The sequence below is a fragment of the Stenella coeruleoalba genome (assembly GCF_951394435.1).
Source record: "Stenella coeruleoalba genome assembly, chromosome: 13".
NCBI classification, from domain to species: Eukaryota; Metazoa; Chordata; class Mammalia; order Artiodactyla; family Delphinidae; genus Stenella; species Stenella coeruleoalba.
In genome coordinates this window covers 71111831-71130445 of record NC_137159.1, presented here as the reverse complement: position 1 = coordinate 71130445, position 18615 = coordinate 71111831, and the positions used below count along the sequence as shown (strand labels likewise).

Sequence of the window (18615 nt, the reverse complement as noted above, 5' to 3'; positions counted from 1 at the left end):
TGTCCTTCTTTGTCTCGTGTAATAATCTTTGTTTTAAAGTCGATTTTGTCTGATATGAGAATTGCTACTCCAGCTTTCTTTTGATTTCCATTTGCATGGAATATCTTTTTCCATCCCCTCACTTTCAGCCTTTATGTGAAGTGGGTCTCTTGCATACAGCATATATACGGGTCTTGCTTTTGTACCCATCCAACCAGTCTATGTCTTTTGGTTGGAGCATTTAATCCATTTATATTTAAGGTAATTATTGATATGTATGTTCCTATTACCATTTTCTTAATTGTTTTGGGTTTATTATTGTAGGTCTTTTCCTTCTCTTTTGTTTCCTGCCTAGAGAAGTTCCTTTAGCATTTGTTGTAAAGCTGGTTTGGTGGTGCTGAATTCTCTTAGCTTTTGCTTGTCTGTAAAGCTTTTAATTTCTCCGTCAAATCTGAATGAGATGCTTGCTGGGTAGAGTAATCTTGGTTGTAGGTTTTTCTCTTTCATCACTTTAAATACGTCCTGCCACTCCCTTCTGGCTTGCAGAGTTTCTGCTGAAATATCAGCTGTTAACCTTTTGGGGATTCCCTTATGTGTTACATGTTGTTTTTCCCTTGCTGCTTTTAATATTTGTTCTTTGTATTTAGTTTTTGATAGTTTGATTATTATGTGTCTTGGCGTGTTTCTCCTTGGATTTATCCTGTATGGGACTCTCTGTGCTTCCTGGACTTGATTAACTATTTCCTTTCTCATGTTAGGGAACTTTTCACCTATAATCTCTTCAAATATTTTCTCAGTCCCTTTCTTTTTCTCTTCTTCTTCTGGGACCCCTATAATTTGAATGTTGGTGCGTTTAATGTTGTCCCAGAGGTCTCTGAGACTGTCCTCAATTCTTTTCATTCTTTTTTCCTTATTCTGCTCTGCAGTAGTTATTTCCACCATTTTATCTTCCAAGTCACTTATCTGTTCTTCTGCCTCAGTTATTCTGCTATTGATCCCTTCTAGAGAATTTTTAATTTCATTTATTGTGTTTTCATCTCTGTTTGTTTGCTTTTTAGTTCTTCTAGGTCGTTGTTAAACGTTTCTTGTATTTTCTCCATTCTATTTCCAAGATTTTGGATCATCTTTACTATCATTATTCTGAATTATTTTTCAGGTAGACTGCCTATTTCCTCTTCATTTGTTAGGTCTGGTGGGTTTTTGCCTTGCTCCTTCATCTGCTGTGTTTCTCTGTCTTCTCATTTTGCTTAACTTACTGTGTTTGGGTTCTCCTTTTCGCAGCCTGCAGGTTCGTAGTTTCCATTGTTTTTGGTGTCTGTCCCCAGTGGCTAAGGTTGGTTCAGTGGGTTGTGTAGGCTTCCTGATGGAGGGTACTAGTGCCTGTGTTCTGGTGGATGAGGCTGGATCTTGTCTTTCTGGTGGGCAGGTCCACGTCTGGTGGTGTGTTTTGGGGTGTCTGTGGCCTTATTATGATTTTAGGCAGCCTCGATGCTAATGGATGGGGTTGTGTTCCTGTGTTGCTAGTTGTTTGGCATAGGATGTCCAGCACTGTAGCTTGCTGGTCGTTGAGTGGAGCTGGGTCTTAGCGTTGAGAGGGAGATCTCTGGGAGATTTTCGCCGTTTGATATTATATGGAGCTGGGAGGTCTCTTGTGGACCAGTGTCCTGAACTTGGCTCTCCCACCTCAGTGGCACAGCCCTGACGCCTGGCTGGAGCACCAAGAGCCTGTCCTCCACACAGCTCGGAATGAAAGAGAGAAAAGAAAGAAAGAAGAAGATAAAATTAAAATTATTGAAATTAAAAATAATTAAGAAAAAAATATTTTTAAGTAATTAAAAAAAAAGGACAGACAGAACTCTAGGACAAATGGTAAAAGCAAAGCTATACAGACAAAATCACACAAAGAAGCATACACATACACACTCACAAAAAGAGATAAAGGAAAAATATATATATATCGTTACTCCCAAAGTCCACCGCCTCAACTTTGGGATGATTCGTTGTCTATTCAGGTGTTCCACAGATGCAGGGTACATCAAGTTGATTGTGGAGATTTAATCCGCTGCCCGTGAGGCTGCTGGGAGAGATTTCCCTTTCTCTTCTTTTTTCGCCCAGCTCCCGGAGTTCAGCTTTGGATTTGGACCCGCCTCCGCGTGTAGGTCGCCTGAGGGTGTCTCTTCTTCGCTCAGACAGGACGGGGTTAAAGGAACAGCTAATTCGGGGGCTCTGGCTCACTCAGGCTGGGGGGAGGGAGGGGCACGGACTGCGGGGCTAGCCTGCGATGGCAGAGGCTGGCATGACTTTGCACCAGCCTGAGGTACGCCGTGTGTTCTCCTGGGGAAGTTGTCCCTGGATCACAGGACCCTGGCAGTGGCGGGCTGCACAGGCTCCCCGGGAAGGGAGGTGTGGAGAGTGACCTGTGCTCGCACACAGGCTTCTTGGTGGCCACAGCAGCAGCCTTAGCGTCTCCTGCCCGTTTCTGGTCTCCACACTCATAGCCGCGGCTCGCACCTCTCTCTGGAGCTCCATTAAGCGGCGCTTTTAATCCCCTCTCCTCACGCACCAGGAAACAAAGAGGCAAGAAAAAGTCTCTTGTCTCTTCTGCAGCTCCAGCCTTTCTCCAGGACTCCCTCCCTTCTAGCTGTGGCGCATTAGTCCCTTAAGGCTGTGTTCACGCAGCCAACCCCAGTCCTCTCCCTGCCATCCGACTGAAGCCCGAGCCTCAGCTCCCAGCCCCCGCCCACCCCGGCGGGTGAGCAGACAAGCCTCTCGGGCTGGTGAGTGCTGGTCGGCACCGATCCTCTGTGCGGGAATCTCTCCGCTTTGCCTTCCGCACCCCTGTTACTGTGTTCTCCTCCGCGGCACCGAAGCTCCCCCTCTCCGCCACCCGCAGTCTCCGCCCGCGAAGGGCCTTCCTAGTGTGTGGAAACCTTTCCTCCTTCACAGCTCCCTCCCACTGGTGCAGGTCCCGTCCCTATTCTTTGTCTCTGTTTTTTCTTTTTTCTTTTGCCCTACCCAGGTACGTGGGGAGTTTCTTGCCTTTTGGGAGGTCTGAGGTCTTCTGCGTTCAGTAGGTGTTCTGTAGGAGTTATTCCACATGTAGATGTATTTCTGGGGAGGAAGGTGATCTCTGCGTCTTACTCCTCCGCCATCTTAAAGCTCCTCCTTCTCTCATAAAGAAGGCTCAGAAATTCTTGGGTGGGTCCAAGGGGGGCAGAAGGTGGCTGTGGGGTCAGCTGGTGGCCACAATTATCACATGGCTCCCTCTGATAGGTCTGCAACGCAATGTGGAATAGTGAATAAAAGGGTCAGTTCATCCTCAGGGTTCCTGTGATTCACTCTAGAGGCCGCCATCAGTATTTTTTTAATGGAGTAGAACAATGTAGAATACAGAGTATCAGAATGCAGAAAAAGGGGAAGTTATGTTTCATGAAACTCTGTTTTCAGTTACACACACACACACACACACACACACTAGGTCACAATTTACATTACATTTCTTACAATGAGTAATAGTCAAAAAGTTTAACTATTGCATTCTGTTAGGTCAGCTATGAATTTTTTTTCAAATGAGATAAAAGCATGAATTCTGTATTTGAGATAGAAAAATTAATCCCTCCTTTAGGAATCTACTTCTCATGGTAACCCATTAAATGTAACATTTGTTGATTCTTAGACTTTGCAGTGAGGTTCTTTTTAAACCGTTTAGCTTTATTTCATTGATGTAAGGCCCTTATTTTAACTATATTTTCATCTCTTTACTGAGATTTTAAACATCTCCGTTAATCTATTACTCCATTTCAGAAGTAACTTTTATAAGTGATTCCTTTAAGTAGCAAACTTCTGGAGAGCTTCATGAATTCAGCATGAATATATTATTATGAAACTTTCTAGAGATAACATGCTCTCAGATCCAAAATCATATAGAGAAGCATGTCATTTATTGCCAGAAATTTATTTGTAAAATGTTCTGGCTTATTTTCCAACAGGGAGGTGGATTAGATGTATTATCAGAGAGATTTCCACCACAACAAGCAACACCACCGTTGATGATGGAAGAAAGACCCAACCTTTATTCCCAGCCTTATTCTTCTCCTTCGCCTACTGCCAATCTCTCTGGCCCTTTCCAAGGCATGGTCAGGCAGAAACCTTCACTGGGGACTATGCCTGTTCAAGTAACACCTCCTCGAGGTGCTTTTTCACCTGGCATGGGCATGCAGACCAGGCAGACTCTAAACAGACCTCCAGCAGCACCCAACCAACTTAGACTTCAACTTCAACAGCGATTACAAGGACAACAGCAGGTGAGTACTCTTGTTCAGCTGGTGATCCTTTTTAAAGGTATGTGCTAACTCTCTCTCTCTGTAATAAGACAGCCCAATTGCTACAATAAAGGTGTCAAGTCTGCGCCCAGAACCTTTATGACTCAAAGTCATCCTTGGTCTGTTATGATAAGAATAAGGGACATTCATTCAATTACAGACTTCTAGCTCATAACAAAGTACTTTGACACCAACAGTTTGAAAGGAATTTACTTTTGTTTCTTGAAATAAATATTTAGGATGAACATCATATAATTATTAAATTAATAAAATTGAAACATTGATTAATTTCTAAAGTAGAGCATCAAGAGATACTGTTTATCAGACTCACAGACTTAGAGAATGAACTTACGGTTACCAGGGGGAAGGGCGGCGGGAAGGGATAGTTAGGGAGTTCGGGATTGACATGTACACACTGCTATATTTAAAATGGATAACCAACAAGGACCTACTGCTGTATAGCACAGGAACTCTGCTCAATGTTATGTGGCAGCCTGGAGGGGAGGGGAGTTTGGGGGAGAATGGATACATGTATATGTATGGCTGAGTCGCTTTGCTGTGCACCTGAAACTTTCACAACATTGTTAATCGGCTATACTCCAATATAAAATAAAAAGTTTAAAAAAGAGAGAGAGATTGTTTATAATTGAACACAAAATGAAGTTTATGTTGTTTGTAGTTAGAGTGATTAAAGCCTAATGATGTCATAATACTAGGAGAACAGAGGAAGGGATAGTTTGGGGGTCCTGGGAGTTGTGGATGAGTTAAGTATTTTCTCTCATGACAAATAATGAGTAGGTATAATGATATAAATATTTAAGATTGTATAAGCAGCAGTTACAGGGATAATCATCAAGAACCCAAAACCCAAACTGTTAAAAGTATTGTTTCTGGGAAGCAGGACCGGGACTGTAGATTGTTGCTTCTTGTTATTAATCTTTTGTATTTTTTTAACCATATGTCTATATTGCTTTGAATTTTTAAAAAAACATTTAAAGAAATTCCCTGGAGCCTTACTAATAGACAAAGGAAGAGGAAGAAGGAGCTAAATTATATTAGACAGGCAGCATAATAAGATGGCTGTAAGAGTTAGCTCTAGTTTCAAGTCCTAGTTTTAACCTTATCTGAGGTGGGTTGATAGTCAATTTATTGAGCCTTTTAAAGCCTCTGATTCCTCATCTGTAAAAAGAATCTAATAAGTAATTCCTTTACCTCATAGGTGTTGTGTAGATTAAATGAGATAATAGATGTAGAGCATAGATGTAAAGCTCTTAGCACAGTGCCTGGCATGTAGTCCCACTTAGTAAATACTAGCTATTATTATAAAATTATATTCAGTAAATATAACAAATAATATAAAATGTGCTTCCATTCCACTTAAAAGGAGGAAGATGATGAAAGGGAGAAAGAGAGAGTTGACATAGGATGAAAAATTGTTTTTTGGGTTTTTTTTGCGTTACGCGGGCCTCTCACTGTTGTGGCCTCTCCTGTTGCGGAGCACAGGCTCCGGACGCGCAGGCTCAGCGGCCATGGCTCACAGGCCCAGCTGCTCCGCGGCATGTGGGATCTTCCCGGACTGGGACACGAACCTGTGTCCCCTGCATTGGCAGGCGGACTCTCAACCCCTGCGCCACCAGGGAAGCCCAAAAATATTTTTAATGGTAGACTAAGGAATAATTTTTAAATGCTGGGGTGGAATAAAGGACACAAAGAGGAATTAAGGGAAGAGAAAGAAGAAAACAGAAACAAAGGAAACAATAATACGTTCTGAGTATTATTTAAGATAAACTACTTCTTGTTATAACTTGTCATTCATTATTAGATAGCACAATAAGAAATACTTAATAGTTCCCCTGTATTGAATTTTTCACAAAATATATTTAGGGGGACTATACTAGTTACTGAGATGAATACAAAGAATAAAAGATATGGGCAATTTTCAGAACATACAATCAGCTTGGGGTATTCAAAACATAGTGTACAGTCAGCCCTCTGTATCTGCAGGTTCCACATCTGCAGATTAAACCAACTGTGGCTCAGAAAGAGTATTTTTTGTAAATCCCAGAAAGCAAACGTTTCTGGCAATGAAAACTGCCTGATAAAAGAATAAGCTTCCTTAAAGAACTCTTTGTTTTGGCAAGAATGTATGTGGTGGCTGAATCAGGGTTCTCAACCTCATCACTATGAGCATTGGGGGACTGGTACATTGAAGGATGTTTAGCAACATCCCTGGCCTCTACCCACCAGATACTAGTAGCAACCCCTCCCCAAGCTGTGGTAACTAAAAATGTCGTCATATATTGCCAACTCTTTCTTATGGGGCAGAAGTCACCCCTGGTTGAGAACCTCTTGGCCAGATAATCATCTTTCAGGTTTACTGTAGAAGGGCTTCTTGCTAAGGCACTGGAAAAAAATCCATTCAGGCAGATAAAGTGACAGCAAGCCTGAATTGTGTATGTGTGCACATGTGTGCATTTTACGCATATAGGCTGGGTTTGTGCTCTTCCACTGGCCTCAAGCACCACATCTCCTTTAGTAACACAAGCCTGGCAATGTGACCTTTAAAGGCTTTTGAATTTGTGTAACCAGCTCTAATCTAAGGATTACCAGCTTCTCTCTTCCCACTCCCTAACCCCCAAAGGTTAAGGTTTTGGAGGAGATAAAGGGTATGGTGATCCTTTTAGGAAGACTTCCTTGGAAGAAGTAGAATTTGACCTGCTTACTGGAAAATGGGTAGCATTTTAGTCATCAGAAAGAAGCAGCAGCTTAGAGTGAGACTGTTGCACACAGCATTAGTTAGCTTGTACACACAGTCAAGGGGAGGGGAAGATAAACTGAGTTTTTCCAAGGGCAGGAATAATTTTTCTTTAACAGAAAGTCCTTGTAGATTGCTACTTTTAGAATAATTCCTTCTACTTCTAAAAGTAACCTATTTATTTTCTAAGGTTTTGATTTATTTTCTAAGGTTCTTTTCTCACTTGTACTACTTCTCAAGCATTTTTCCTCTGTCCCCACCCATTTCATTTTCATGTTATCTCACAATTCAAAGAATATATAAAGCTGTAAATTTGGAATCCCAACTCCCACACTTCTGGCAATTTTACTTCTCTTCATCGCTAAGTATTAATGTATTTTCACCTATCCTCATTGCCTTCTCTTCTGTTTTTAGACTTGCTGTTCTTTCTGCCTTGAGTTAACTCTGCCATCCTCTTTGCCACCTGGCATTCTCACCTTTCAAGGTTCCATTGAGCTCACTCATGCTCTTGGTCCCTGCCTTCAGGTCCTAGGCTAAGTTAGTTGCTCCCCCAGTGCTGCTCTACATATCTCTATATATGCAATATAGCGCTTGTGCGTTGCACTTCTGTATTGGCCTCTGCCACTGAACAGAGAGTTCCCAGAAAATAGAAATTTGCTCACTTTTGTAGCCTGAAAACTTTATATACTATCTTGCATATACTGAGTTTTTTGATAAATCTTTGTAAAACTTATGGTTCATTTAAACTTATGTGCAAGGTCTGTTGAGTTTAAGAAGTATGTAGATTTTCATACTTAAGAGCCTTTTAGAACCATAATATTGCTTATCTTTATTTTTGACGTGATTCTGAATGTTTTATCCTATTCCACAGTGCCTGAAAGTTGTAATTTTAATATTTATATTATATTGGGCTTTTCCCTCCAAATCAATTTGTTTTCTAATCTAATCGAATCAAAAAATGAATGAAACTAGAGTTGAGAATTGAGCTTTTTGGAGATAGCTGTTTGCAGCTCTTTGGATTCTCTTATAAAATTTTCATAGGCTTTCTAGTTTGCAAATAGTATATTAAAATATATTAAATGTATTAAATATGAATATAATAAAATACATTGATATGTCCGTGTATTTTATAAATAATTTATATATTATTAAGTACCGTATAAACACAAAACAGTATGATATTATTACTGTTATCTCTCTGAGAAGTTTATTCATATCAAATCATTGAGTAAGAAATCCTTTAAGCAATAGGTTGTTTATCAGGAGATATCACTTCTAAGGATGCTTGTTTTGTTATTTGATAAAGTTAAGGCATGCCAATGACCTGGAATCCTAAGCCTGATATAGATATTATCTTTCAAACTAATGTTCCATAGAAGATTGTTCTAGGAGATAATAATAAATGTTAATGGCTATATGTAAGAAAGAAAGGTTCATGATAAATAAATTGCATAGTTTATCCCCTTCTTGGGAGCTCTGCACTGTGCTTTGGCCAATTAAAGGCTCATAGAATTAATACAGTAAAGAAATCTGTTTCACCTTGTGTAACCCATTATTTCCAATGCTTAATACAGCACAGCATGCTATTTTCCTGGCACATCTATTAATATCCTGCAGAACAATGTTCTTTAGAACACCAATTTGGGAAATGCTGGTCTAAAGTAATTACTTCTTCTAGTTAAATAAATAGTCCATTTTCTCAGACCATTTGTTTCTTATATACTTCTCTCCAGCTAATGAAATTACGTCGGATTTTCCCCAAATATGTACCCATCAGACAGGTACCCTCCAAGTCAGAAGTACCTCAGCTTTTCCATTCATCTTCCAGACCTTTATAGAATGTTCCCTATTGTATATTTACTTTTTTACTCACAACAGTTTAAGATCTAGGGCCAATGTTTCTTTTCTCTCCATTATTGCATGTGTCTGAAATAACTAAGTTTTTTTAAAAAATTCTTATTGGGGTGTACTTGCTTTACAATGTTGTGTTAGTTTCTACCGTACAGCAAAGTGAATCAGCTATACGTATACATATATCTCCTCTTTTCTGGATTTCGCCATCTAGGTCACCACAGAGCATTGAGTAGAGTTCCCTGTACTGTACAGTAGGTTCTCTTCAGTTATCTGTTTTATACATAGTATCAGTAGTGTATATATGTCAATCCCAATCTCCCAATTCCTCCCACCCCCACCCCCACGTCCCCCTTGGTATCCATACGTGTGTTCTCTAGTCTGTGTCTCTATTTCTGCTGTGTAAATAAGATCATCTATACCAGTTTTTTCAGATTCCACATATTATGCGTTAATATACGATATTTGTTTATCTCTTTCTGACTTACTTCACTCTGTCTGACAGTCTCTAGGTCCATCCACGTCTCTACAAATTACCCAATTTCGTTCCATTTTATGGCTGAGTAATATTCCATTGTATATATGTACCACATCTTCTTTATCCATTCATCTGTCAATGGACATTTAGATTGCTTTCATGTCCTGGCTGTTGTAAATAGTGCTGCAGTGAACATTGGGGTGCATGTGTCTTTTTGAATTATGGTTTTCTCTAGGTATATGCCCAGTAGTGGAATTGCTGGGTCATGTGGTAGTTCTATTTTTAGTTTTTTAAGGACCTTCCATACTGTTCTCCATAGTGGCTGTATCAGTTTACATTCCCACCAACAGCACAAGAGGGTTCCCTTTTCTCCACACCCTCTCCAGCATTTGTTGTTTGTAGATTTTGAGATGATGGCCATTCTGACCAGTGTGAGGTGATATCTCAAGGTAGTTTTGATTTGCATTTCTCTAATAATTAGTGATGTTGAGCATCTTTTCATGTGTTTGTTGGCCATCTGTATGCCTTCTTTGGAGAAATGTCTATTTAGGTCTTCTGCCCATTTTTTGATTGAGTTGTTTGTTTTTCTGATACTGAGCTGCATGAGCTGTTTATATATTTTGGAGAGTAATCCTTTGTCAGTTGCTTTGTTTGCAAATATTTTCTCCCATTCTGAGGGTTGTTTTATCGTCTTGTTTATGGTTTCCTTTACTGTGCAAAAGCTTTTAAGTTTAATTAGGTCCTATTTGTTTATTTTTCTTTTTATTTCCATTACTCTAGGACGTGGGTCAAAAAAGATCTTGCTGCAATTTATGTCAAAGAGTGTTCTTCCTATGTTTTCCTCTAAGAGTCTTATAGTGTCTGGCCTTACATTTAGGCCTTTAATCCATTTTGAGTTTATTTTTGTGTATGGTGTTGGGGACTGTTGTAATTTCATTCTTTTACATGTAGCTGTCCAGTTCTCCTAGCACCACTTATTTTTTTTTTAATAAATGTATTTATTTATTTATTATTTTTGGCTGCATTGGGTCTTCGTTGCTGCGCGGGCTTTCTCTAGTTGCAGCGAGCGGGGGCTACTCTTCATTGTGGTGCACGGGCTTCTCGCTGTGGTGGCTTCTCGTTGCGGAGCACAGCCTCTAGACACGTGGGCTTCAGTAGTTGTGGCTCGTGGGCTCTAGAGCACAGGCTCGGTAGTTGTGGCACACGGGCTTAGGTGCTCCGTGGCATGTGGCATCTTCCTGGACCAGGGCTCGAACCCGTGTCCCCTGCGTTGGCAGGCAGATTCTTAACCACTGCGCCACCAGGGAAGCCCTCCCAGCACCACTTATTGAACAGCCTATCTTTTCTCCATTGTATATTCTGGCCTCCTTTCTCATAGATTAGGTGACCACAGGTGTGTGGGTTTATCTCTGGGCTTTCTATCCTGTTCCATTGATCTATATTTCTGTTTTTGTGCCAGTACCATACTGTCTTGATTACTGTAGCCCTGTAGTATAGTCTGAAGTCAGGGAGGATGATTCCTCCAGCTTCATTTTTTTTTTTCTCAACATTGCTCTTGCTGTTCGAGGTGTTTTCTGTTTCCATACAAATTGTAACATTTTTTTGCTCTAGTTCTGTGAAAAATGCCACTGATAATTTGAAAAGGATTGCATTGAATCTGTAGATTGCTTTGGGTAGTATAGTCATTTTCACAATATTAATTCTTCCAGTCCAAGAACATGGTGTGTCTCTCCATCTGTTAGTGTTGTCTTTGATTTCTTTCATCAGTATCTTATAGTTTTCTGCATACAGGTCTTTTGCCTCCTTAGGTAGGTTTATTCCTAGGTATTTTATTCTTTTTGTTGCAGTGATGAATGAGATTGTTTCCTTAATTTCTCTTTCTGATCTTTCATTGTTAGTGTACAGGAATGCAAGGGATTTCTGTGTATTAACTTTGTATCCTGTGACTTTACTAAATTCCTTGATGAGCTCTAATAGTTTTCTGGTGGCATCTTTAGGATTTTCTTAGTATAGTATCATGTCATCTGCAAACAATGACAGTTTTACCTCTTCTTGGCAAATTTGGATTCGTTTTATTTCTTTTTCTTCTCTGATTGCTGTGGCTAGGACTTCCAAAACTATGTTGAATAATAGTGGTGAGAGTGGGCACCCTTGTCTTGTTCCTGATTTTAGAGGAAATGCTTTCAGTTTTTCACCATTGAGAATAATGTTTGCTGTGGATTTGTCATATATGGCCTTTATTATGTTGAGGTAGTTTCCCTCTATGCTCACTTTCTGGAGAGTGTTTTTTATCATAAATGGGTGTTGAATTTTGTCAAAAGCTTTTTCTGCATCAATTGAGATGATCATATGGTTTTTGTTCTTCAATTTGTTAATATGGTGTATCACATTTATTGATTTGCATATATTGAAGAGTCTTTGCATCCCTGATATAAATCCCACTTGATTATGATGTATGATCCTTTCAACGTGTTGCTGGGTTCAGTTTGCTAGTATTTTAAGGATTTTTGTATTTATATTCATCAGTGATATTGGCCTGTAATTTTCATTTTTTTGTGAGATCCTTGTCTGGTTTTCGTATCAGGGTGATGGTGGCCTTGTAGAATGAATTTGGGAGTGTTCTGCCCTCTGCAAGTTTTTGGAAAAGTTTGAGAAGGATAGGTGTTAGCTCTTCTCTAAATATTTGATAGAATTCTCCTGTGAAGCTTTCTGGTCCTGAACTTTTGTTTGTTTGAAGATTTTTTTTTTTTTTTTTTTTTGCGTTACGCGGACCTCTCACTGCTGTGGCCTCTCCCGTTGCGGAGCACAGGCTCTGGACACGCAGGCTCAGCAGCCATGGCTCACGGGCCCAGCCGCTCCGCGGCATGTGGGATCCTCCCGGACCGGGACACGAACCAGTGTCCCCTGCATCTGCAGGTGGACTCTCAACCACTGTGCCACCAGGGAAGCCCTGTTTGAAGATTTTTAATCACAGTTTCAATTTCAGTGCTTGTGATTGGTCTGTTCCTATTTTCTATTTCTTCCTGGTTCAGTCTTGGAAGGTTGTACCTTTCTAAGAATTTGTCCATTTCTTCCAGGTTGTCCATTTTATTGGCATATAGTTGCTTGTAGTAGTCTCTTAGGATCCTTTGTATTTCTGCGGTGTCAGTTGAAGCTTCTCCTTTTTCAATTCTAATTTTATTGATTTGAGTCCTCTCCCTTTTTTTTTTTGATGGGTCTTACTAAAGGTTTATCAATTTTGTTTATCTTCTCAAAGAACCAACTCTTTGTTTTATTGATTTTTGCTATTGTTTTTTTTTGTTTCTCTTTCATTTATTTCTGCTCTGATCTTTATGATTTCTTTCCTTCTAGTAACTTTGGGTTTTGTTTGTTCTTTTTGTAGTTGCTTTAGGTGTAAGATTAGGTTGTTTATATGAGATTTTTCCTGTTTCTTGATGTAGGATTGTGTTGCTATAAACTTCCCTCTTAGAACTGCTCTTGCTGCCACCCATAGGTTTTGGGTCATCGTGTTTTCATTGTCATTTGTTTCTAGGTATTTTTTGATTTCCTTTTTGATTTCTTCAGTGATCTCTTGGTTACGTAGTAGCACATTGTTTAGCCTCCCTGTGTTTGTGATTTTTACAGTTCTTTTTCCTGTAATTGATTTCTAACCTCATAGCATTGTGGTCAGAAATGATGGTTGATACAATTTCAGTTTTCTTAAATTTACCAAGGCTTGATTTGTGACCCAAGATGTGATCTCTCCTGGAGAATGTCCTGTGTGCACTTGAGAACAAAGTGTATTCTGCTGCTTTCAGATGGAATTTCCTATAAATATCAATTAAGTCTGTCTGGTCTCATGTGTTATTTAAGACTTGTGTTTCCTTATTAATTTTCTGTCTGGATGATCTATCCATTGGAGTGAGTGCTAAAGTCCCCCACTATTACTGTGTTACTGCTCAATTCCCCTTTTATGGCTGTTAGCATTTGCCTTATGTATTGAGGTGCTCCTGTGTTGAGTGCATAAATATTTACAATTATTATATCTTCTTCTTGGTTTGATCCCTTGATCGTCATGTGGTGTCCTTCCTTCTCTCTTGTGACAGTCTTTATTTGAAAGTCTATTTTTTCTGACATGAGTATTGCTACTCTAGCTTTCTTTTGATTTCCATTTGCGTGGAATATTTTTCCATCCCCTCACTTTCCGTCTGTATGTGTCCCTAGGTCTGAAGTAGGTCTCTTGTAGACAACGTATATACAGGTCCTGTTTTTGTATCCATTCAGTCAGTCTGTCTTTTGGTTGGAGCATTAATCCATTTACATTTAAGGTAATTATCGATATGTGTGTTCCTATTATCATTTTCTCAATTGTTTTGGGTTTGTTTTTTTTGTTTTTGTGGTACGTGGACCTCTCACTGTTGTGGCCTCTCCCGTTGCGGAGCACAGGCTCCGGATGCGCAGGCTCAGCGGCCATGGCTTACGGTCCCAGCTGCTCCACAGCATGTGGGATCTTCCTGGACCGGGGCACGAACCCTTGTCCCCTGCATTGGCAGGTGGACTCTCAACCACTGCGCCACCAGGGAAGCCCCTTGGGTTTGTTTTTGTAGGTCTTTTTCTTCTCTTGTCTTTCCTGCCTAGAGAAGTTCCTTTAGCATTTGTTGCAGAGCTCGTCTGGTGATGCTGAATTCTGTTAGCTTTTGCTTGTCTGTAGAGCTTTTGATTTCTCCATCAAATCTGAATGAGAGCCTTAATGGGTAGAGTAATTTTGGTTGTAGGTTTCTCCCTATCACTTTAAATATATCCTGCCACTCCCTTCTGGCCTGCAGAGTTTCTGCTGAAAGATCAGCTGATAACCTTATGGGGATTCCCTTGTATGTTATTTATTGCTTTTCCCTGCTGCTTTTAATATTTTTTCTTTGTATCTAATTTTTTGTTAATTTGGTTAATATGTGTCTCAGCATGTTTCTCCTTGGGCTTATCCTGTATGGGAGGCTCTGTGCTTCCTGGAATTAACTATTTCCTTTCCCATGTTAGGAAAGTTTTCGCCTATAATCTTTTCAAATATTTTCTCACACGCTTTCTCTTTTTCTTCTTCTAGGACCCCTATAATTTGAATATTGGTGCATTTAATGTTGTGCTGGAGGTCTCTGAGACTGTCCTCAATTCTTCATTCTTTTTTCTTTATTCTGTTCCTCAGCAGTTATTTCCACCATTCTGTCTTCCAGCTCACTTATCAGTTCTTCTTCATCAGTTATTCTGCTGTTGATTCCTTCTAGTATATTTTTAACTTCAGTTATTGTGTTGTTCATCACTGTTTGTTCTTTAGTTCTTCTAGGTCCTTGTTAAACATTTCTCGTATTTCCTCCATTCTATTTCTGAGATTTTGGATCATCTTTACTATCATTACTCTGTATTCTTTTTCAGGTTTATTGCCTATTTCCTCTTTATTTATTTGGTCTTGTGGGTTTTTACCTTGCTCCTTTGTCTGCAACATATTTCTCTGTCTTCTCATTTTGTCTGGCTTACTCTGTTTGAGGTCTCCTTTCCGCAGGCTGCAGGGTTGTAGTTCCTTTTGCTTCTGGTGTCTGCCTCCAGTGGGTGAGGTTGGTCCAGTTGCTTGTGTAGGCTTCCTGGTGGGAGGGACTCGTGCCTGTGTTCTGGTGGTGGAGCTGGATCTTGTCCCTCTGATGGGCAGGGCCACGTCAGGTGGTGTGTTTTGGGATGTCTGTGGGCTTAGTACAACTTGAGGCAGCCCGTCTGCTGATGGGTGGGTTTGTGTTCCCGTCTTGCTTGTTGTTTGGCTTGGGGTGTTCAGCACTGAAGCCTGCAAGCAGTTGGTGGAGCTGGGTCTTGGAGTTGAGATGGAGACCTCCAGGAGAGCTCTCGCCAATTAGTATTTCCTGGGCAAGCAAACAGCAACAAAAACAATTAAAAACAAACAAACAAACAAAACCCCAAACAAATGGTAAAAGCAAAACCAAACAAAAACAAAGAAAACATACACACATAAAAAATAAGAAACAAAAACAAGAAAAAACGAGAACAACCAAACAAAAGAACCTCAAAATGAAATCAAACAATTAAAAACAAAATCAACAAAAACAAAAAATAGAAAACAAAAGAAAAGCAGAATGGGAACTGAAGGAAAAAGCAAAGAAAACAAAACAAACACACAAAAATGATTTTTAAAAAATGATTTAAAAAAGATAAGAACAAATAGAACAAAGGAAAAAAGATAAAAAGAAAATAGAACAAAGGAAAGAAACAAAGAAAAAGAACAACAAAAAGTAACATAGAAATAGAAATATAAAACAATTAAAAATATAAAAAAATTTTTTAAAGCTAAATAAAAATAAGAACAAATAATAATAGAAAAACAGCAACAAAACAAAACATTAAGAAAATAGTAATAATTATATTTTCCTGGTCTCAGCTATCAGTGTCATTGCCCCCACTGTGAGTCACAGCCAACCTTCACCTCCCTGGGAAGCCCTCCAAAGCCTCTAGGTAGGTCTCTGGTCCCTCTGTGGACACTGCGGGGCAGCTAAGACCCTGACCTGGCCCAGCTTCCACGTGTACTATCCCCAAAGTCCACAGCTGCTAGAGCTAGGCCAGTTTCAGTTGTGGGAACACTCATGTCCATTCAGATATTCCATTGATGCAGGGTTTACCAAGCTGAAGGCAGGGATTTAATCTGTGGTTTGTGTAGCTGCACGGAAAGATTTTTGTTCCTCTTCCTTAGTCGATCTGCCTCTGGGGCTTAGCTGTGGTTTTAGCCTCACCTCTGCATTTTGGCCACCCACAGGAGTCTGCCCCCGAGGCTGCCGTGGAGCACTTGGGTCTGCCCTGGTGAGGACAGGGCATAGAGGTGGCACGACTGCCTGGGTCATGGGGGTCCTGGCAGTGATAGGGGTGTGGCAAAGCCAGTGGCTACAGGCACGAGAGATCTGGCCCCGGTGGGAGGCTTTCCTAGCACCTGGCGGCTGGTGCAAGAAGGTCAGCCCTGGTGGGGGCTTTTTTTAGCACCTGGAACGGCAGGGGCCCAGCACATGGGGAGAGAGAGGCTGCAGTGGCAGCTCCACCCCCTGTGCGTCACGCAACAGAGGTGCCTTGCTTCCATGGCAGTCTGGGTTTCCTCCACAAGCATTCCTCGTTGTGGATTTCCTCCCTCCTGTCCCCTTAGGCTATCTTCTCACAGCCAACAGCAGTCCTCCCTGCAGGTTTGCTCTCCAGTCCCCATGTTCCAGCTCTCAGCGCCCATGTGCACCGGCAGACACACGTCCCAGTCTGGGGTGTGGAGGGCTGTGGTGCAGACCATCTGTGTAGGTCTGTCCTGTCTGCCACAGACCAGCCATTTCACCCTCCTCCAACAGCCTCAGATGCTCCCCTTCTGTCCCAACTGATTTCCCCATTGGTGAGGGGGCTTCCCTGGATGCAGGAACCTCTTTTCTGCTTTAGCTCCCCGCCAGGGGCGCAGATCCCGTCCCACTTCCTCTCCTCTTCTTTTTCCCTTCTTTCTTTCATCCTGCCCAGTTATGCAGGGATCTTTTCTGTCCTTTCCGGTGTCCAAGGTCTTCTACTAGTGTTCATCTGGTGTTCTGTGAGAATTGTTCCATGTATTCTTGATGCATTTGTGGAAGGAGATGAACTCCGTGTCCTCCTACTCCTCCACCATCTTGGTGAATCTGAAATAACTAAGTATTAACATGTTTTAAAAAGCATGATAAACATGTTTATGTGTATATATATATATGTATAAACACTGCAGAACACAATATGGCAGAGCATTTAAAAGTAGAATACATACACATATAATATATTTATGCATGTAGGTATATATGCATTTATACATATGTATGTACGTATATATATATGTATGTTGTGTGTATGTATTCTACTGTTTTTTTAATTAATTTATTCTTTTATTCTTGGCTGCGTTGGGTCTTTGCTGCTGTGCACGGGCTTTCTCTAGTTACGGCGAGTGGGAGCTACTCTTCGTTGCATTGCATGGGCTTCTCAGTGCGGTGGCTTCTCTTATTGTGGAGCACGGGCTCTAGGTGCACAGGCTTCAGTAGTTGTGGCACGCGGGCTCAGTAGTTGTGGCTCGCAGGCTCTAGAGCACAGCCTCAGTAGTTGTGGTGCACGGGTTTAGTTGCTCCGTGGCATATGGGATCTTCCCGGTCCAGGGCTCGAACCCGTGTCCCCTGCATTGGCAGGCAGATTCTTAACCACTGTGCCACCAGAGAAGTCCTGTATTCTACTTTTAAATGCTCTGCCCTGTTTAGAGTTTGGTAGGCAGAAAATATTTGATAAATGTTAGGAATTGCCAACCTTTTGGCAAATAAACATGGGAAGTAATCTTACTAAACCTGCAATACTAGCACCTCTTAATAATCAATACAAAGTTTGTGTTACTCTAAAAGGGCCATGCTATATGTTTATATGTAGAAATATATCTCATTGTTTCCATTTTTCTCTAGTTGATCCACCAAAATCGGCAAGCCATCTTGAACCAGTTTGCAGCAAACGCTCCTGTTGGCATCAGTATGAGATCAGGCATGCAGCAGCAAATTACACCTCAGGTAACGTGAGAAAACCAGGCATTGTTAGTACTTCTCTAACCCATAACCCAAACTGTATTTCTTAAAGTGTTGACTTGAGTGTCTTTGAAATGGTCTGTGAACTGATCTTTTAATGATGTTTGTACTGTAGCTTTCTTCTAGAATGAATTTATAATCAACTTGTGATACCCCTTACTGATATTTGATGTAAAGCTGAGGGTTCTTTGTTTCATTTTGTTGTTATTATTGTCATTGCTATTAGATATCAGGTGACTAAGTAGAAAACTCTTATTGCTGTCCTGATTAGTACCAGTATTAAGAAGCCTCGGATATGAAACTGTGTGTATGGTACCTGAAACCTGATCAAAACCCAGTCACACATTGCTTAGTTATCTTAACTACCTTGCGTTCTCCACTTAGTCTGAGCGTCAGCATTTTGGTTTTTATTTGTTTTAATGATCCTTGTGTAAGAACCCAGAGCCATTGGAACTAAACATAAAAAGAACGGTGTAGGCTTCTAAGTGTTATCTAGTGCTTCCTCCCTATTTAACTTCTGCATGTACTTTAATATTTTTGCTTCAACCACTTTTTTTTTTTTTGGCTGCACCACGCAGCTTGTGGGATCTTAGTTCCCTGACCAGGGATTGAACCCGGGCCCACGGCAGTGAAAGCGCCAAGTCCTAACCACTG

At 40.7% G+C, this 18615-nt stretch overlaps 1 protein-coding gene across 8 annotated transcripts in view; it reads left to right on the top strand.

Moving 5' to 3' along the window:
• NCOA1 (nuclear receptor coactivator 1) overlaps nt 1-18615 on the top strand; it is a 261529-nt gene that overhangs the window by 212760 nt on the left and 30154 nt on the right. For all 8 annotated transcript variants that reach the window (XM_079940466.1, XM_079940461.1, XM_079940462.1 and 5 more), the window contains 2 exons: nt 3969-4283; nt 17845-17946. In XM_079940466.1, coding sequence (XP_079796592.1) covers nt 3969-4283; nt 17845-17946 — 417 coding nt within the window. The remainder of the gene's footprint in view (nt 1-3968; nt 4284-17844; nt 17947-18615) is intronic.